This window comes from Palaemon carinicauda, chromosome 25, assembly GCF_036898095.1.
Source record: "Palaemon carinicauda isolate YSFRI2023 chromosome 25, ASM3689809v2, whole genome shotgun sequence".
Lineage (NCBI taxonomy): Eukaryota > Metazoa > Arthropoda > Malacostraca > Decapoda > Palaemonidae > Palaemon > Palaemon carinicauda.
The window spans coordinates 8858810-8881007 of NC_090749.1; the positions used below are offsets into that span (position 1 = coordinate 8858810).

Here is a 22198-nt window from a genome sequence, read left to right on the forward strand (position 1 = left end):
CTCTCTCTCCCCATAGTGTGCCACCAGCTTTTTCATAGACGCTTCACTGACAAATTATTGTTCTTTGAACACATGGGAATTTTTCAATGGCTTTTATAAGCAGTTTAAAGTTATGCTAATGCAATCGTTGCTAAATAACTAACATGACATCTGGGTGACTGACATAACCCCGTGGGTCTCTCTCTCTCTCTCTCTCTCTCTCTCTCTCTCTCTCTCTTCTTCTTCTTCTTCTTCTTCTTCTTCTTCTTCTTTGAGATGTCAGAGTTTGCTGCAAGTCAACAGAAGAAAACGTCAACAAACTCCTTCTAAACAACACCTTTTCAAATCCAACGGATTGCAAGCACTTGATTTCAATTGATGCATCCGCGTATACATTCTTTTAACTAATGGATGCATGTGTGTATACTCTTGCATTTGTACTTATTTATGTATGTATGGATTGGTTTTCTAATTATGTAAGTGTTCATATATGACGCAGAGAGATATGGATATATAACTGTAGTTTCTTTCATTTGCTTTCAGAAATTGAGCTTCGCTTCCGAGAGAGAGAGAGAGAGAGAGAGAGAGAGAGAGAGAGAGAGAGAGAGAGCCTTATTGCCTTATTTTATGTTTGGGTTCCCCCAGGTCCTCAGTGTGAGGCACCTCATATATCCACCAGAGAGTTGCTAATACATCTTCCGGTGTATTTTGCATCTTTCAGTTTGGATGGTCTGGGATGCATCTTAGGTATTTATCGAGCTTATTCTTAAACACATCTACGCTTACTCCTGATATGTTTCTTAGATGAGCTGGCAGCGCATTAAATAGTCGCTGCATTATCGATGCTGGTGCGTAGTGGATTAATGTCCTGTGCACCTTCATTAGTTTTCCTGGTATATTTTTTGGCACTATTAATCTACATCGGCTTGCTCTTTCTGATATTTTTAGCTCCATGATGTTTTCAGTAATTCCTTCTATTTGCTTACATGCTTCTATTATCATGTAGCGTTCTCTTCTCCTTTCTAGACTGCATAGTTTTAAAAATTGCAGTCTTTTCCAGTAGTCAAGGTTCTTAACTTCTTCTATTCTATCAGTATAGGACCTTTGTACACTCTCTATTTGTGCAATATCCTTTTGGTAGTGTGGGTACCATATTACATTGCATTACCGGAGAGTACTACATACATACGTTTTGTAAAGCATAATCATGTGTTCAGCTTCTCTTGTTTTAAAGTGTCTGAATAACATTCCCATTTTTGCTTTGCATTTAGTCAACAGTGTTGCTATTTGATCGTTGCATAACATATTCCTATTTAACATCACACCAAGGTCTGCAATTGCTTCCTTGTTTGTGATTGTCTCGTTATTAGGTCCCTTGTATGCATATACCATTCCTTCTCTGTCTCCATAATTTATTGATTCGAATTCATCAGAGTTAAATACCATCCTATTTATCTCTGCCCATTCATATATTTTGTTTAGATCTCTTTGTAGTGAGTTCCTATCTTCATCACAAGTAATTTCTCTACTTATTCTTGTGTAATCGGCGAAACTTCTCACTACAGAGTTTTCAACATCACAGTCTATGTCTGAGATCATAATAACAAACAGCAGTGCAGCTATTACCGTACCTTGTGGCACGCCAGATATTACCTGAGCTTCATCTGATTTCTCGTCATTTGCAACCACTATCTGTTTTCTGTTTTGCAGAAATTCTTTTACCCATTTTCCTATCTTTCCTACAATATTATGCTCTCTCCTTTTTTTCTCTAATATATCATGGTCTACCTTGTCAAAGGCTTTTGCAAAATCTAGATAGATCACATCTGTGTCTTTTTCATTTATCATATTTTTGTATATGTTTTCATAATGTGCTATCAGTTGGGTTTGTGTACTTTTTTCCGGGCACAAAACCGTGTTGACCTATATTAAACAAATTATTTTTAACCAAATGATTCATTATTTTCTTTTTTATTACCCTCTCATACACTTTCACAATATGTGATGTTAGACTAACAGAGAGAGAGAGAGAGAGAGAGAGAGAGAGAGAGAGAGAGAGAGAGAGAGAGTTATTTCCTTTATGTTTAATCTGATACTTCTTTTGTGTGTGTTTGTGTGTGTGTGTTATGTAGAACTGGTGGTTTTGGGCAGGTGGGGAGAGGTGTTTATTATGACCCCTCCTTCTGCTTACTGTCCTCCACGTAGACACCACTCTAAAGGAAAAAAAGTAAATGAACTGTTACATGTTTACAAGATCAACAAAAATTTTCTAAGAGAATCTTATTGATGAAGGAAAAAACTAAAACATCTGATGACGACTAAATCCTTTTCATTGTGGGAAAGCGGCAATGAAGATATGTTGGGGGGTGGGGGAGTTTGTAACCTCATCCTCTGTACATTAATTTTCTGAAGCCTCTTTTTATTTCTAAATCAAAAGGATAGTTACTGAAACAGATAAAACTTTTCTAATGAACTAAATAAAAAGAATTATAAACCAATATTTATGAAACGACTTCGCATAATATCAAAAGCAAAGGATAGTTAAATCCCCTCATCGAATTTAAAAAGTTTTTCTTGATTCCTTTGATATACAAACGACCCCTTTATTGTAGAGATAGCATTAGGAAATAAGTATATATATATATATATATATATATATATATATATATATATATATATATATATATTATTAATTGCCAAGCTACAACCCTAGTTGGAAAAGCGGGGTGGTATAAGCCCAGGGACCCCAACAGGGAAAATAGTCCAGTGAGGAAAGGAAACAAAGAAAGATAATATATATATATATACATACACACACACACACACACACATATATATATATATATATATATATATATATATATATATATATATATATATATATATATATATATATGTAGGTGCATGAAAAGACACATTTCAGATGCACCAGTATTATCATGATTATTATTATTGTATGTATCATTTACTGCATTCTCATGATTACCATTATTGTATGTACTATTAACTGTATTATGTACTTTCAACCATTATTTCAGATGTTGCATATCATTAGATTAATCCCTGTAATGTCATTGATATGATATGGCAACATTGAGTCAGCATTGGCAACACTTATCTGTTGTGTTGCCATGATGCTGTCGGTTCGTCTTCGTCCCCTTAGCTGATAAGTTATCTTTCCTCGTGTCCCACGTATCTTATGTATTTACTCTAATAGACATTGAGAACCTACTTTTTAAGTTGTATCCTTGCCCCACCAATTAAGGTTAAGGAAGTTATCAACACGTACATGGCGCAGTGAATTTACAGTGTCGTATTATGAGAACTTTTTAAGACGTGGACAACGGGAACCAGCCGAGGCCATTAATGGACTCTCAGTTCATATGTGAATTCGTTGTAATTCGATTTACTCATATTTCATGTGCAGTTTAGTGATGCAAGTTAACAGTGAAGTGTTGTGCAGTGCATTGTGCTTTTATAGTGCTCTCTTTTTTACGTCCCAGTGTTTTTGCTGTGCTATTTCAAGAAGCAAGCAAATAGTCTGTTGGGTCGGAGCATGCGTGACTACATCCAATCTCATTCATAGTCACGGGGTGACTGCCTGAGGCACTGAGGCAGAGTTGCTTGCTGCTCCCCTGAACTCGGAGTCGCTGGCGGACGTATTCATGCACATGCGCACACACTTGCTTGCCTTAAACTTTTCTTATTATTAGTGTTTTAAAACAGTTCGTGTTGTTTTTTATAACTTTGTTGGAACTATATTTTTACCCACTGCACATCGAAAGTAATGATGGCCTCGAATGATATACTTGCTGAACAGTTAAAAGAGCCCACAGAAGAGGGACCATTCAGCGATGTGGGTGCCCACAGTGTCGATGCCGCCCACGCCCACAGTGGTGGGGGAGTGTTGGAGAGAGCTGCCTCTCCCTCCCCACCACTCTTGAGTCTCCACTACTACCCCCCGTCTGCCTCTCAAGCTACCGGGACTGATTTCCTCGCTTTAATTCGCTTTTTAGAGGAATCTCGCTTGTATGAGGATGAAAGAAGAAGAAGGGAAGTCGAAGCAAGAAGACGAGAAAGACAACGTGAGGAAGAAAGAAGAAGGGAACAAGAAGCAATTCGCCTAAGAGAGGAGGATCTTAGAAGAGAAGAAGAAAATGCAAGATTTACAGCTCTCATTCAAACTCTTGCCCCGATCATCCATTCTCATCCAGGCAACCATACACCTGGCACAAAGGTGAATTCTAACTCTAATCAACCCGCTCTTCCACCTCCACAGAAGGCAACAGCCCAAACGCCACCCCCTCTGAAGGAAGATGCAACATTCCAAATGTTCAGGGAATGGAGACGCCGGTGGGATGACTATGCTGTTATGGTGGATCTTTCTAAGCTTCCACGTGAAAAACAAATGATCCAGATGAGGATGTGTTTAACCCTTGAAACACAGCGTGTTTTAGAACACACACTGCAGATTTCTCCCTCTACAGATAAGTCTGTAGACGAAGTCCTGGATGCTCTACAGTTGCACATTAAGGAACTAAGGAATGAAGTCCTTCGCCGAAGAGAGTTGCTTAGCTGTAAGCAAATGAAAGGAGAATCTTTTGCTGATTTCTATGTGAGACTTCGACGCATCGCAGAAGAAGTTGATTTGTGCCCAGGTAATGCCGATGCATGTGAAGATACCCAACTGAAAATGATTATCTTGATGGTCATTCGAGATGCAGAGTTGGTTCAGAAGTTGATTGCCTTGGACGCCAACTCTCCTCTTCAAGATTTTGTCACAACCTGTCGATCATATGAGGCAGCTAAAACTGTAACTTCTGCCATACGTGGCCCACCCAGCCAGTTGTGTGCCGTTTCAGCCTACAGGAGAAGCAAGAAATCAAGCGGGAAGCCTCCACCTTCGCCGAAGTCCTCTAAGCTTGCCGTTTTATGCCAGTATTGTGCCCGTCAGCACGAACCTGATAAATGCCCTGCTGCCAACAGTACCTGCAAAAACTGTGACCGTGTTGGCCATTGGTCCAGGACGTTGAAGTGTCCTGCCAGCAAAGTCCAGTGCCGTCATTGTCACCGTATTGGATACTTCGATAAATGCTGCATGGATAACAAGAAAAATGGTCATCGAGACAGATTTTCAAGCAACAGTGGTGCCTCTGCAGTCTCCAACAAACAACAAGATTCACGGACCAACTGTCGTCGCTTAGGATCACCTTCCACCATCTCCAAGACGCCCAAACCTATCTGTGTCCTCTTGTCATCTGGCGATGTTAACTCTCGCATCAAGATGCTACCTGACACAGGTGCCGACGTCACCGTTATAGGACAGCAACACCTGGACGCCATGGTTATCTCCAAGAGCTGCTTGCAACCACCTCCGCTGAATGTAACGTTCACAGCGGATGGATCTCCGATGTCACCTGCTCTGGGTATATTACAAGCTACCCTTACCTTAGGCAAGCGATCATGTCTTGCCAGGATACAGGTTCACGAAAATGTGGAAGTTCCACTTTTATCCTATGGCCATTGTCAAGAACTGTCCAAAATATCTCCAGACTTCCCCAAACCCATTTTAGAAGTCAAACATGTTAATAGATGCAAGGAGCTGCCCATCTCAGCAACTACGTCACCCTCAGCAGCCAAGGAATACTTTCTTCAGGAATTTAAAGATGTGTTGGTCTCGAAAGAAGATTTGAAGACAGCTCCTCTCAAGCCCATGGCTGGTCCTCCCATGAGAATCTACCTAAAGGATGGTGCAGTGCCTTTTGCCATCCACACCCCAAGACAGATTCCATTTGCTTTCAAGGACCAAGTCAAAGAAGACCTTAATTTTATGGTGGCCCAAGGGATAATCAAACCAGCTGGTGATGACCCTTCAGCTTGGTGCCACCCTCTTGTCGTCGTCGCCAAGAATGGAACAGGTGTACGTATCACCGTCGATCTAACCAAGCTGAACAGCCAAGTTTCTCGTCCAGCCCATCCTTCACCCACACCCTACACGGCTATTCGTAGTGTGGACCGGAAGTCTCGTTTCTTCACCACAGCTGATGCTCTTTACGGGTACTGGCAGATGGAACTGGCTGAAGAGGATCGTCACTTAACCACCTTTATTACGCCATATGGTCGGTTCATACATTGCAGAGGACCGATGGGCTTCGCAGCTACTGGAGATGCCTTCTGCCTGCGAGGTGATATGGCCCTTCAAGGTGTCCAAAACTGTGTTAAGGTGATTGACGACCTCCTTCTCTACGACGAAGACTACGTTACCCACCTTCATCGTATCCATGAAGTGGTCACCAGGTGCCGGAAGTTTGGGATCACACTCAATAAGGACAAATTTGTGGTCGCTGCCCCCTCTGTGAACTTCTGCGGATACACGCTCTCAGGAGACGGCATCTCGGCTGACCACCAGAAAGTCAGTGTGATCAAGGATTTTCCGACCCCTGCTAACCTGACGGACCTCAGATCGTTTATGGGATTGGTCAACCAGTTAGCAGAGTTTACGCCTGACATCTCCGTTGCAGCCCAACCTCTACGCCCCCTGATGAGTCCCAAGAGAACATTTGTCTGGACTTCTGACCATGATGAAGCCTTTCAACGCGTCAAGTTAGCCCTCACCAGTCCACCAGTTCTCGCCCTCTTTGACCCAGACCTACCCGTCGTTCTTCAGACGGACGCTTCACGCCTCAATGGCATTGGATTTACTCTCTTGCAGGACCATGATAATGGACACCTGCGTCTAGTTCAGTGTGGTTCTCGTTTTCTCGCCGATGCAGGGACACATTACGCTACTATTGAGCTCGAGATGTTAGCCGTTGTCTGGGCAATGTCAAAGTGTAGGCTATACCTAGCTGGCCTACAGCACTTTACTTTGATGATGGATCACCGACCCCTCATCCCTATTTTGAACAGTTATACACTGGATGCCCTCGAGAACTCTCTTCTCCAGTGCCTTAAGGAGAAGATCTCGCCCTACATCTTTACAGCTGTGTGGCGTGCTGGAAAGTTGCTCTGTGTTCCAGACGCATTGTCTCGAGCCCCAGTCAGCCACCCCACACAGGAGGATGAAATCTTAGGTGCTTCTTCCGCTGCTCATCTTCGGACTGTCATAGCCATGAACACCGTTACTCTTTCAGACGAGTCTTCAGCTCAGGATGCCGACCGGATACTTCAGGATCTTTGTGATGCAGCGAGAACAGATCCTTCGTATACGCGTCTACTCAATTGTGTCACATCAGGATTCCCTCGCAACAGATATGACTTGCACAATTCTTTACTCCCATATTGGGAACTACGTGTAGATCTCTACGCCGATGGTGACCTCGTCCTGTATGGAGCAAGAGTTGTAGTTCCTGTCGCCCTTCGTCGCCGCACCTTGTCCCACTTGCATGACAGCCACAGGGGTGTGGAAGCAACCAAGCGCAGAGCAAGGCAGTCTGTTTTCTGGCCCGGTATCGATTCTGACATTGCCAATACAGTCGGAGATTGTGAGGCAGGTCAGACATTGCAGCCATCTCAGCAGCAGGAACCTCTACTGAATGACGACAATCCAACAGGACCCTTTGAGTCAGTTTCAGCTGACTTCTTTGTTGTTGCAGGGAAGTCTTTCTTAGTCATCGTCGATCGCTTATCAGGATGGCCTGTTGTCGCCCCCTGCAAAGGCGATACTACCGCATCTAATACCATCAGGATCTTCTGCCGCTACTTCTGTGAAGTTGGTGTTCCTCTTCGCCTTAGGACAGATGGAGGGCCACAATTCACCAGCGCAGTGTTCAAGGATTTCATGAAGAGATGGGGAGTTTGACACATGGTAACCTCACCCCACTACCCACAATCGAATGGTCATGCCGAAGCCGCTGTGAAGTCAATTAAGCACCTCATACTGAAAACAGCCCCGTCTGGCAACATCGATAATGAAGATTTTGACCGTGTTTTGCTGGAACTCAGGAATACTCCTAACTTTACAGGACGCTCCTCTGCCCAGATCCTGTATGGCCGTCCTCTGAGGTCATGTATTCCTGCCCATCCAAATGCATTCTCCAAGGAGTGGCAGGTCAAGACTGAAGACTGTGACCGCCGTGCTGCCGCCCGCTACGAGCAGGTAAAAACCCATTATGACCAGCATGCCCATTCCCTGCCCAAGTTGAGCGTCGGACAGCAAGTTCGGATTCAAGACCCAACCTCTCATCGTTTGGACAAAGTTGGCATCGTCATGGGCCATGGAAAGTCAAGAGACTATCAAATTCGTCTCCATAGTGGTCGTGTGTGGTGGCGTAATCGCCGATTTCTTCGTCCAGTGCCACCCACTATTAGTAACCCCTCTCTCCCTGTCCCAGTGGCCCCTTGCCAGGACCCAGAAAGAGAGTCCTTAGTCTCCATTCCTCCTGCGAATCCACGTCGTTCCCAAAGACTCATAGAAAAGGAGTCCGCTCGAGAATGCACTACGAGCGTGAGGGGGAGGGAGGTGTAGGTGCATGAAAAGACACATTTCACATGCACCAGTATTGTCATGATTATTATTATTGTATGTATCATTTACTGCATTATCATGATTACCATTATTGTACGTACTATTAACTGTATTATGTACTTTCAACCGTTATTTTAGATGTTGCATATCATTAGATTAATCCCTGTAATGTCATTGATATGATATGGCAACATTGAGTCAGCATTGGCAACACTTACCTGTTGTGTTGCCATGATGCTGTCTGTTCGTCTTCGTCCCCATAGCTGATAAGTTATCTTTCCTCGTGTCCCACGTATCTTATGTATTTACTCTAATAGACATTGAGAACTTACTTTTTAAGTTGTATCCTTGCCCCACCAATTAAGGTTAAGGAAGGTAACAACACGTACAATATATATATATATATATATATATATATATATATATATATATATATATATATATATATATATATATATACCAAGGCACTTCCCCCAATTTTAGGGGGTAGCAGACATCAACAAATGAAAAAAAACAAAAAGGGGACCTCTACTCTCTACGTTTCTCACAGCCTGACAAGGGGTTCAACCAAGTTCAGCTGGTACTGCTAGGGTGACACATCCCACCCTCACCCGCTATCCACCACAGATGAAGCTTCATAATGCTGATTCCCCTACTGCTGCTATCCCCGCGGTCTTCCAAGGCCCTGGAGGAAGCAGCAGCGCCTACCGGAACTGAATCACAATCGCTCGCCATTCATTCCTATTTCTAGCACGCTCTCGTGCCTCTCTCACATCCATCCACCTATCATCCAGGGCTTTCTTCATTTCATCCATCCACCCAAACCTGGGCCTTCCTCTTGTACTTTTCCCATCGACTCTTGCATTCATCACCTTCTTTAGCAGACAGCCATTTTCCATTCTCTCAACATAGTCAAACCACCTAAACACATTCATATCTACTCTAGCTGCTAACTCATTTCTTACACCTGTTCTCACCCTCACCACTTCGTTCCTAACCCTATCTACTCAAGATACATCAGCCATGCTCCTTAGACACTTCATCTCAAACACATTCAATTTCTTTCTCTCCATCACTTTCATTCCCCACAACTCCGATCCATACATCACAGTTGGTACAATCACTTTCTCATATAGAACTCTCTTTACATTCATGCCAAACCCTCTATTTTTTACTACTCCCTTAATTGTCCCCAGCACTTTGCAACCTTCATTCACTCTCTGATGTACATTTGCTTCCCCTCCACCATTTGCTGCAACAACAGACTCCAAGTACTTAAACTGATCCAACTCCTCAAGTAACTCTCCATTCAACATGACATTCAACCTTGCACCACCTTGCCTTCTCGTACATTTCATAACCTTACTCTTACCCACATTAACTCTCAACTTCCTTCTCTGACACACCCTTCCAAATTCTGTCACTAGTCGGTCAAGCTTCTCTTCTGTGTCTGCAACCAGTACAGTATCATCCGCAAACAACAACTGATTCACCTCCCATTCATGGTCATTCTCGTCTACCAGTTTTAATCCTTGTCCAAGCACTCAAGCATTTACCTCTCTCACCACTCCATCAACATAAAAGTTAAACAACCACGACGACATCACACATCCCTGTCTCGGCCCCACTCTCACCGGAAACCAATCACTCATTTCATTTCCTACTCTAACACATGCTTTACTACCTTTGTTGAAACTTTTCACTGCTTGCATCAATCTTCCACCAACTCCATATAACCTCATCACATTCCACACTGCTTCCCTATCAACTCTATCATGCGCTTTCTCCAGATCCATAAACGCAACATACACCTCTTTACCTTTTGCTAAATATTTTTTGCATATCTGCCTAACTATAAAAATCTGATTCATACAACCCCTACCTCTTCTAAAACCACCCTGCACTTCTAAGACTGCATTCTCTGTTTTATCCTTAATCCTATTAATAATTACTCTACTATACACTTTTCCAACTACACTCAACAAACTAATACCTCTTGAATTACAAGACTCATGCACATCTCCCTTAACCTGACAACACAAAACACATATTAAACAATCTCACCAACCATTCAAGTACAGTCACACCCCCTTCGCTCAACATCTCAGCTCTCACACCATCCATACCAGATGCTTTTCCTACTCTCGTTTCATCTAGTGCTCTCCTCACTTCCTCTATTGTAATCTCTCTCTCATTCTCATCTCCCATCACCGGCACCTCAACACTCGCAACAGCAATTATATCTGCCTCCCTATTATCCTCAACATTCAGCTAGCTTTCAAAATATTCCGCCCACCTTTTCCTTGCCTCCTCTCCTTTTAATAACCTTCCATTTCCATCTTTCACTGTCTCTTCAATTCTTGAGCCAGCCTTCCTTACTTTCTTCACTTTTTTCCAAAACTTCTTCTTATTCTCTTCATATGACTGACCCAATCCCTGACCCCAACTCAGGTCAGCTGCTCTCTTTGCCTCACGTACCTTGCGCTTTACTTCCACATTTTTCTCTCTATATTTTTCATACTTCTCTATACTATTACTCTGCAGCCATTCTTCAAAAGCCCTCTTTTTCTCTTCCACTTTTACCTTCACTCCTTCATTCCACCATTCAATGCCCTTCCTCATGCTGCCCCCAACAACCTTCTTGCCACACACATCACTTGCAATCCCAACAAAATTTTCTTTTACTAACTTCCACTACTCCTCTAAATTACCAGTTTCTCTTACTCTCACTTCGTCCTATGCCATTTTCAACCTTTTCTGATATTTACTTTTTGCCCCCGGTTTTATTAGATCTTCAACCCTCACTAGCTCCCTTTTACATCCACCTACTCTATTCCCCCACTCTTTTGCTACAACTAATTTTCCTTCCACCAAATAAACGATCAGACATATCATTAGCCATACCCCTAAACACGTGCACGTCTTTCAATCTTCCAAACATTCTTTTAGTTATCAACACATAATCCATTAATGCCCTTTTTACTACTCTTCCATTTGCCACTCTTACCCATGTATACTTGTTTTTCATATATATATATATATATATATATATATATATATATATATATATATATATATATATATATATTTGTGTGTGTATGTGTGTGTGTGTATAGCCTATATATAGCCTATATATTCTCATCATTACCTCCTACACCTATAGACGCAAAGGGCCTCACTTAGATTTCGCCAGTCGTTTCTATCTTGAACTTTTAAACCAATACTTCTCCATTCATCGTCTCCTACTTCACGCTTCATAGTCTTCAGCCATGTAGGTTTAGGTCTTCCAACTCTTCTAGTACCTTGTGGAGCCCAGTTGAAAGTCTGGTGAACTAGTCTCTCTTGGGGAGTGTGGAGAGCATGCCCAAACCATCTCCATCTACCCCTCACCATGATTTTATCCACATATGGCACTCGGGTAATCTCTCTTATAGTTTTATTTCTAATCCTGTCCTGCCATCCAACTCCCAATATTCTGAGGCTTTGTTTTCAAATTTACTAAATCTATTAGATATTGTTTCATTGTCATACCATGACTCATGTCCATACAGTAACACCGATCACACTGAACTGGTATATAGTCTGATTTTTTATATGTAATTTCAGGGGGATTTCATTTCCAAATTTTACTTAACTTAGCCATTCTCTGATTTGATTTTTCAATCTTTCACTAAACTTTAATTCTAAAGACCCAGTATTATATATATATATATATATATATATATATTGCAGCCATTTCTACTCCCCTGCAGGTCAAAGGCCTCAGACATGCCCTTATTCATGTCTGGGGTTTGCACAATTTTTATCACCACGCTACTCAACTGCGGATTGGTGATGGTGGGAGAATTTTGTCTGATAGCTCATAGGGAGCTAACCTAGTATTGGTGACCTAGACTGATGAAAAATGAATTATTTTTTTTGGCAGATTTCTATCTAAAAACTAACAGTCAGAAACAAGATATTTCAATTTTTATCATTCATAAAACACGAAGATGAAAATAACCGATAAAATCATTTTGATAAAATTATAGATGATTGATTTTATTCAAATGTAAAAAGCGAAATGGTAAAGGTTTTTTCATTCATGAATTAGCTAAAAGATTAATATTCTTGTTTCATATTTTACTAGACAATTTTTTTTACAATACCTTCGTTCATAAGTGATTAAAGAAATCACAGAAATCTTTACATATTTTCTATAATAACTTTTTCAGTAAACTTTGGTTAAAATTGATTTTATTTAACAAAATTTTAAAGTTCAAATGATAGTTATATGTTAGGTAATCATTCTAGCACGAGTTTTCAATAACTCCATTGAATTACGTTTATTTTCTAAATAATTTATCAGCATAATGATATATTAAGCCTTTATTATACAGCTAAAATGTATAAGGTAACTATTTGATAGAATAGTATACATAATATATATTTTATATTGCATCGTATTTTGGGGTAAATTAGATGGTTCTTACACCCATATATTACACAAAGTAGTTGGCTGAGCATTAAGTGAACATAATCTGGAATGATCGTATATTTAACATCTCCGTTGATTTACCCAATACGCGAGAGCATTGAACTATCACCATTAGACATGGTTTTTCGTTAACCCTTCTGTTAAGAGGGTATTCAATAATAACTTTATTGATAAAAAGGAAAAGGAATAGCCTAAAATCCAAGCAACTTGATGAGCCTCTTTTTAAAATTCTGATTTCTTTTTATATAACTATTTATGTAAGTTTTCACTAAATCCTCCACAACATATAAAGATTTTCATTAAAATTTATCAAAAATAATTATAAACACAAATAAATGTTTTTAAAACGGTAAATAGTTCAAAATATTCGAAAACACATCATTATGGCGATAAAATATCTTTCCTTCTCATCAAACTCGTCAGGAATTTGCGTAATATTAACCGTTCACTGAGATTGGAGGAAGCCTTTCCTGCTCCATCAGTATTTAATAAGCAAAGAAACTGAAAGATAGAATACAAACGTGAAAACTTTATTTTCGTTTGGCTATAATGATGATTAATTTATGCAATTTTCTATAGATTTTGCAGAAAATAGAAGAACTTGCAACACAGTTTTCTTTCGTTTCTGTCTTGGATTTCGAGGGGGACTAAATGAAATGTAATTCTATATCATCCCTTTATCTAAGTTTCTATGTTAATGAATGTTGCATTTTTAATCCTTCTTATTCTATAATGAGTTTTGATCTGTTTCTAATTATGTTTAAAAGGAAACAGGAAGATCTGCTCTTCTATTCTGTTGTAAGTTTCCATAAAAACAGTTATATCTACGAAAACTATCTCAAACATTTAATATTAGATTTAGAGGGAGAAAGAAAAGATAGCAAATTGTGAAAAATTATAGTAATTATAGATTATTTTCTTCCTCATTTACAGTGGCAATTCCGTTAGAGAGAGAGAGAGAGAGAGAGAGAGAGAGAGAGAGAGAGAGAGAGAGAGAGAGAGAGAGAGAAAATGGTTGTGTTCTCTATTTTTGTTTTTTTTTTCCGTATGTTCTGAATGATGCTTATATAAGTACCAACAGTATTCTTGTAGCTCCAGGTAAAATCAAATCCAAAGAAAATCCTACAGTCTGGCATGAAAAACTAAATACATACAAAAGAATTAAGTGGCATTCATTGGCTGTTGCAGTTGATACTTCTAGGTAATCACACCTATAAATAGGTACAGACATGTTTGTAATTACAACCTTAAATTAATGAGGTTAGTAAATTACCGAGTTACTTAACACAAATGAGTCAATTTTAACATCCAATATCGCATTACTGTTTTGAACAGAAATCAACACATAGACCACTTTTTCTAATCATCGGTATTTTGCATAGGTAAAACGCAGATACTAAAGCTCAAGAACACCTTCAGGGTAGAACTTTCTGGCTAAAAATGCTTGGTTATAGAATTGCCTTTGTTCGTTAAAGGATGCCACAAATATTACGCCCAAATACATCTCTTTGTCTATCAAATTGGGGACTTAATCATTCTCCAAAATGGCCAGTGTGCGAGTTTTATGGACGACATGACCAAATGCTCAGTAGTATCCTCTTCCTCCTTATACAAAACACAAAGGGTATCTTAATCCTTCCTGTTTCTATAATTTTCGTTTAATTCTCGCATTAACCTTGTTTTCATAAATATTATTGTCACATTAGTGTCAAGTTCATCTATGCAGTCTCTTCTGCCATTACTACTCGAAAACCTCAGTTTGGTCATCTCTGCTTTTCTTGCTTCTATTTTACTTTCAATTTCATTTGCCACTTTACTTTTTGTTTCTCTATAAATTTCTTGTTTATTTATACTTTCTTACTTCTTACATTTTAATATAATATTCATTGCATATTTCTTTAATACTTTTTCTCCAACATTCCCCATATGGTTCTCTTATTTGATCTGCCACTACTTTCTTAACTAGCCATTTGTCATCTGATGTAATGAAATAACATCACATTTTTCATACTGTTTTCTATTTTCAACTGGCCGTATTCCTATTTCTGCTATTAGCCCCCAGTATGGTGTAGTAGAAACCTGTTTAAACATTCCTTTCATAATTTTGTACTGTTTACTCTCTAGATCTTTCATTTCTTTTTCTCTTTTTACACCCCATGTCTAAATATTTGCAAACATTGTAGGTACTGTCGTGAATTTTCTCCGACTTATTGTAATTAATGATTCTAGGCCCGATGGAATGGCCCGATGACCAGACCTTGAAGAGGTTTGCTTTCCAAAACTATTAAGGATTCAATAAAATATGATCACAATTTTCAAATTTATTACAAAAATAACCATTTGATAGAGAAATAACACACAATAACACTTTAAGCCAATTGAAAAATAGAACTGTCACCCTTAGGGGGCCTGCAACATGTGCTCATGAAACACAGAGTCCACGTTGGACTAAAAAAAGGACAAATTTTCACAATTACGACAATTATTCCTTGGTAAATCACCTACCAAGGTTCACAGGCGTCTTCTGATGCATGAAACCAATCCCCAGTCACAGGGATGACAATTTTACAGAGCGATATAAAGATATATATAAAACTCACAAAAGGAACCGACCTGGTATCACAGTAGCAAGGAGCTGGAGACAGAGAGACTTAACAAAAGTAAAACTTACTGGGTTGGGGTCTAGGCAGGAGTGAACGAGCCTTGTACTGGACAGCTCCGAGGAAAACTACGATCTCCTGCGCTAACTAAAGTATCCTTGGGAGATGCGAGGGAATTTTTACGTTATTTATTCAATAAGGGATTTGATAAAGCTTCTTTATCGACCACAAGACGGAGCAACTATCAAAGTCTTACTTCAGATCAAAGGGTAAACTTAATACTTCGACTGAAGGCCATAATTTGCCGTATTCCAACAAACTAGAGTCCTTGGCTCTAAACATATACATCGATATTTTTATCGTGGTGAAATGGTATAATATCATTTTTGTAATTCGTAAATAATAAATACTTTGTCTCTCTGACACCCGCTCCTTCCCCGCCAGGTGGTTGAATTTTACGCCACAATACCGTCACGTATTGGACAACACTCATTCGTAGCAACGCCCGCGAGATCTCCCAATCTTACCCCAATTTAACGCAACGTTCGTGGAGTTAAATGGCTTGGTTTCGAATGATCAGTTTGAAACTCCCGACATCCTCCACACCTGAAATAAAGGGGGGTGAAACGTCGGTCAATTAGGCAAGACTAGACTCGGGGGAGGAGTAACACACACACTATACATCAACAGAATTATTACCCCGGGACAATCGACTCTTACAAGCGTACACACAGAATGTCAATATAGGAAAAAATGTACCCAAACATATAATACATACATGAATCAATCAATAGAAAGGCAAATAGGCAATGAGCCTGCAATGTCATCTCCAATGAGCAATAAGCATTGTATACATGTACAATCATAAATTGAACAAACTTATACATACATCAAATCATAAGGCAATCTGCCCTTAATCAATCAATGGAATCACCCTTCCAACACTGCCAAACCTTGGCAATTACTCTAGGGGAAACAAGAGGGGGGGGGGAGGTCCTGGTTCTGTACAACGGTCGATTTGTATGTACGAGAGAGACCCTCCTGTCCCCGCACTCCACACCCGACGCACTTCCAACCTCTATGGATTCAAACTCACCTACACTTACTTCTTTCCACCCTCCCTACCTACCAGAAGGGACTCTCCCATTTCCCTTTAGATGTCCTCGTTTTGGAGTAATCATTCCATCAAGTCTCACTGCTTCGCAGCAGCCTTTCTCAATGGGCCTGCAGAACGTCCTTGTGCGCCCGTTGTCTCTGTCATTTTCACTCATCTCACTTACCGTATTGTTATCACTATTGGCGCCACTACTTAAGACCTCTGTCGCTGATTGTCGAGATGTCATAGCCTGAATCATCTTCTGGTTGTCCCCAGACGTCTCAACGATCCCTGGCAGTCCTGCTGTCAAACTGTACGCACCCTTGATTTCAACGTCGCCATCGTCTTCTCCAACACCATCATCGTCATCAGAGGGGGCAATCTCCAGGGGAACCAGGTGGCTGACAGCTCGCAGTGACTCAACACCCTTGAACAACACCTTGGCTGAACGCACGACTCCGTCATCATCAGGGTATGTCTCCACGACACGTCCATGGGGCCACGTAGCCCTTTTTTTATTTTTTTGCTCGACCAGCACGACGTCTCCAGGGTGCAGCTTGGAAGGTTCCCCAGATCGACAGTCGTGTCTAGCTCTCAGGGCACTCAAATACTCTTTTCTCCACCTCTCTCGGAAGGCCCTCAAAGAGTCAGTCAACTTCGAATAATGATCACGGAGCCTCCGGGAGGTGAAGGTCGCATTGACGTTGTCGTCTGGCAAGATCGGTGCTATGAGGTTGATTGGGCTTCCTCTCACTAAATGGGAGGGGGTGAGGACTTCATCCTCGCACTTGTCGCCGTGGTACATTAGAGGCCTGTTATTAACCACCGCCTTGGCCTCCTTCACTAGGGTTAGTACGTGGGCGACCGGCAGGTACTTCTTCCCGAGGGCTATCTGGAGGGCTAGTTTTGTCACTCCGATTAGGCGCTCAAAGAACCCACCTTTCCAAGATGCACCGGGCGTCTGAAAACGCCATTCAATTCCAGTTTTCCTCAGGAACTGCTGGACTTCATCCTCTTCATAAAGTCCCTGAAGGAGGTTGCTGGCAGTCTTGAATGTTTGATGATTATCAGATGTGATGAAAGACGGAGCACCGTGGGTAGCACAAAAGCGACGTAAGGCTAATACAAATTCCTCCGCTTCCAGGGAGGGTCAGAAATCGAGGTACACAGCCCTGCTGGCCATGCAAGTCACGATCAGTATGTAGCCTGGCTGCGTTTCAGTATGTATGGGTGCTGTGTGGTCCACTCCGACTGCTGTAAAGGGCTTCGTTAGGTTGATCCTTTTCTTCGGTAGGGGGGGTGGTGGTGGCTGTCTCAGCAGGGGCTGGAAGGCTAGCACGCATTCTGGACACTGCCGCACGGTCCGCCTCACAACGGAACGTAGGCCCGGCGACCAGCATTTCTGTCAGAAGATACCGATTAGTGTATTCACACCACAATGTAAATGCAAACTATGCAAATATCTTAGATAAGCCCTAACTAAGTGCCCTTTGGCTAGCAAAAGAATTAAATGTTTCATTTCCTCTAATTGGGACACTCATCCCATAATGCAATCTAACTTATCATCTAACACTATATTTAATGGTCTGACAAAATTAGTAACTTCATGAGGGGGTCTGACTCCACCCTCCAAGTAAGCATAGACTGTAGGCAAATAATGTTTTTGCTCTAATTGGAAAACAATACTGAACGAATGCCGTTTTAATCTGGTAAATTTTTGGATTATCCCAGCAACTCTCAATAAAAATCGGAACTCTACTTCCCTCTGTAGAATTTCCCATATCTCTCCTGGTGGAACAGGTCTTATTTCCTCCCTCATTTCTTGTACCGCCGCCACTACAGTTCTTTCATTGGTTGGATCACCCTCCTTGTAAGGAACAGGCTCTCCAGTGGTCCTTAGGAACTCTGGACCGTTCTGCCAAAGAGGGTTATCTAGCAGTTGTTGCGTCGTTGCTCCTTTGGACTGGACATCAGCAGGATTCTGTTTGCTTGGGACATGGCTTAGACTGAAACGGCAAACCTGATGAAGAAAAACAATCTCCGCCACTCTGTTAGATATGAACACGTTTTTGTTATCTTTGGCATTGGGAGATGCTACCCATGCCAACGTGACTTTACTGTCGGTCCACATGACTATCTCTTGTGGCTCTATCAGCTCTTTGAGTGTCCTGGCTAATGTGCAGCCTAACAACAATGCTAATAGTTCTAGCTTGGGACTTGTCAACTTGTTCATCCCCCTTGGAGTGATCCTCATTTTACTAGTGAGTAGGCTTACCTGATTGCAATTGTCCCTAGTATATGCTACTGCGCCGTATGCCTTACTGCTGGCATCGGTGAATACAGGGAGCTCTAAACCTTTCTTGCTTACCGCTCTTGGAAATGTGATATTGCTCATCGCTTTCAATTCGTACTACAACTCACTCGCTTCTCTAGCTTTCTCTCTCTTTAACACGTCATCCCAACCTACGTGATCCTCCCATAGTTGTTGGAGGAAAAGCTTTCCTCGAACAAATAATAGGCTTATCAAGCCTAGAGGATCATAAATGGAGACAAACATGGAAAGTACCCTACACTTCGTAGGTACCCATCCCTCCCCCAAATCACTGATTCTCTTACTTTCTTTTACACACAATTGGTGGAGGTCTCGGGTCCATCGCAGCCCAAGTACACTCACATTCACCGGCTCACTCCACTGCTTCTTGCTACCGAAGGCTAAGTTATTGGATGCCCAACCCTTCTAAAGGCATACCAGCCCCTTTTAAGATCTTATTGACAGATTCATGCTCCTGCCTTATGCTCTCTACATCCTCGAAAGTACTAAGATAATTATCTACGTAAAAGGACTTCGCCAAATCCGGCCTTCCTTCCCTTTCAAAATGACAATTTAAAACTTGTTGCAACAAAAACGGACTCGCCGTGATGCCGAACACCACGACTCTAAAGGCGAAGGTGAGCGTTCGACCTGCTACCTTGCGCCACAGAAATCATGTGTATTTGGCATCACGAGGATCTAACAAGACACGGTGGAAGGCCTTGCTGATGTCGGCTAACATGGCATATTCCTTGAACCTGAACCTTATAAGCAAATGATATGCTAATTCTACTAGATTGGGGCCAGGTAAGAGGCATTCATTCAATGATTTATGACCCTTAGATTTTGCCGAGGCATTAAACACGATTCTGAGGGGGTTGTGAGGCTATCTTTCTTAATTCCAAAATGTGGCATATAATACCCTTCAATTTTGGGTTCCTTTACTTCTGATATAAAGCCTGCTTATAGGTACTTATTTATCACTCCCTAATACTGATCAAAATATTCCCCGTCCTTCCTGAACTTAGTTTGCAACGATTCTAACTGCGCTACAGCGTCTCGATAGTTCGTATCTGGCCTAGCATCCGACCCGAATGGTAGGCTAACCTGATATCCCTCAGGCTTCTCTAAGACACTTTGCGACACCTTTCGCATGGCTTCCGCTTCGCGAACAGTATACTGCTCCGATGGGGCGATACCAACATGGTCCAAACGCCACCACTCATCTACGTCAAACTGGTTTGGTTCACTCACAATTCTACAGACTCTGAGCGTTTTCACATGTTCGATCTTCTTTCCTTCCAATAGCCACTACGGCACTTTCCCATATGGCGACATACCATTATGGGTCAAGAAAAGAATTATCCCATCAACCTTCTCGATGCCTATGATGAAGTAGCTAAAATAATCGGCCCCTACTAAAATTTGGACATTTTTAAACTCATCGGACTTATTCTCTGGATCGGCCAACGTGACTCCCTTACTCAACAGATGCTGTCTGACTTGTACATAACCAGCATTATGTATTGGGACGTCAACGTTCTCGTGTGCCACCAGCTTCATTCGTACTATTCTTTTTCCCATCTCTACACTGCAGCTTACGACATCATATTGTCCGCTTATTTTTGTGGAGCCAAACGGAGCTATGTTCAATGCCACCCTTCCTACCACCGGTAGGCCTAATTGTCTCGCGGTTTTCGCGGATATGAAGCTCTTTTGGCTTCCCGTATCGAGAAATAAGCGGACTCGCTTGCTACCTTGCTTATGATTGATTTCGGCCATAGCCGTTGGCAAGATTGTACATGGGAGGTCCACGTCGGACATCTGTGCGATCTTTGCACTTTTGCACTGTTTGGATTCCACTTTATCTTTAGATGGACGAGGGGCAGTTTCGTGCTGTCGAGGCGTCGCACTTACTATGGGGCGGGACGTTGTAGACTGACTACTACTATTACTATTACTTGGAACTGATTGCGGTCGTTTTCCCACATTATAATTATCACATATGGCTGTGTGGTGGTTACCATTACAATTCTTATAAGAGTTAGGGACGGGACACTTATCACTTCGATGACCAGACTTAGTGCAATTGAAACACAGGCCTTTCTTTAGAAAAATGTGACGTCTGACAGCCACGTCAGTTACTTGGCGGCATCCGTGAGGCGGGTGCCGTTCGTTACAAAAGGGACAAGAATTATTCTGAACGGGTTTCGACTTCGCTCTTACTCTGACGTCTACTCTCTTGTCAGGTTCAAGTTTATCTCCTCGTTGCAAGGTATCGTCCTCGAGCATTCTAATAATGAAATCGATCGTGTCGAAGAATTCATCTAGCGTATAGTCACACTTTCTCAGATGCTCAACTGCTTTCCTGTAGAGCTTCCCTTCTGTTAACTTTTGATTAATGAAGCTCATGACCATACCATGGCCTATGTCATTACTAATTAGCCTCTTGATCTGCTCAATTATAATTGTTAATTAATTCAAAACGGAACCTTTTCAGCTCTACAGGATCTAGTGATGGTACAAAGATATTAGCCAACTTTCTGTGCAGAATTTCGAGTGTCTGATGAACATTACCATATTGTTTGTCTAAGAGATCCAATGCTATCCTATAGTTCGCGGCGGTTACACTTAGTGATTTTACTATCCTAAGCGGATCCCTGCCTGAAGTCCCCAACAGATATGTGAATTTAGATACATCATCCAAATCTGCTCTTCGATCCACATGTACCGTAAAGAGCTCTCGATATGAAGCATATACCTGCACTTCCCCTTCAAACGTTGGGAAAGGCAGCGGTTTCAATCTGGGGAGGGAATCATTCCCCGTCGGAGTGACTTTCACTCTATCAATTCGTTTATAGAGAAGGGTAGAAGCTTGCGTAGCTTCTCCTAACGTGTGTCTGATTCGGGCTTCTAAACCAGCTTCTAGTTCAACAGATTTTTTTTGTACAGCTCTCTTAGCTGTATTTCCTTCTCTTGCAATTGCGTGACCAGATTCTGGTACACGGATTCAGAGTAGGTCTCAACTAACGCACATTGCGTTTCAACCAGTAAGTCTACTATGAGGTCCATCGATGCCTCGATGTGTACGATCGTGGCCTGCGTCATTTTGACTGACTTTACTCTATTTCGGTGGGGGTTTGGCAAACTAGGAGGGAAAAGAATTAGGTTTACGTTACGAAGATGGGGTCACAAAAATCTAGAGGCACACGCGGTCGGTCGCACATCGGGACACTGAGGGCTTTGTTCAGTCTCTCCCTCTCTCTCC

At 41.6% G+C, this 22198-nt stretch overlaps 1 protein-coding gene across 1 annotated transcript; it reads left to right on the forward strand.

Annotated features, from left to right (window-relative positions):
* Positions 1-3769: 3769 nt before the first annotated feature.
* On the forward strand, positions 3770-13814 carry LOC137618844 (uncharacterized). Its single transcript, XM_068349053.1, has 4 exons — positions 3770-4917; positions 5110-6391; positions 6692-7542; positions 13691-13814. The coding sequence occupies exons 1-4, from the start codon at positions 3770-3772 to the stop codon at positions 13812-13814; spliced, it is 3405 nt and encodes a 1134-aa protein (XP_068205154.1).
* The last annotated feature ends 8384 nt before the right edge of the window (positions 13815-22198 follow it).

What these genes read in the sequence shown, in the direction of transcription:
- LOC137618844 (XM_068349053.1), top strand. Translation starts at nt 3,770, where the DNA reads ATGGCCTCGAATGATATACTTGCTGAACAGTTAAAAGAGCCCACAGAA. An exon ending in TCTCGGCTGACCACCAGAAA is followed by an intron (nt 6,392 to 6,691) that starts GTCAGTGTGATC and finishes ACTCTCTTGCAG; the next exon opens with GACCATGATAATGGACACCT. An exon ending in AATCCAACAGGACCCTTTGA is followed by an intron (nt 7,543 to 13,690) that starts GTCAGTTTCAGC and finishes TATGTTTAAAAG; the next exon opens with GAAACAGGAAGATCTGCTCT.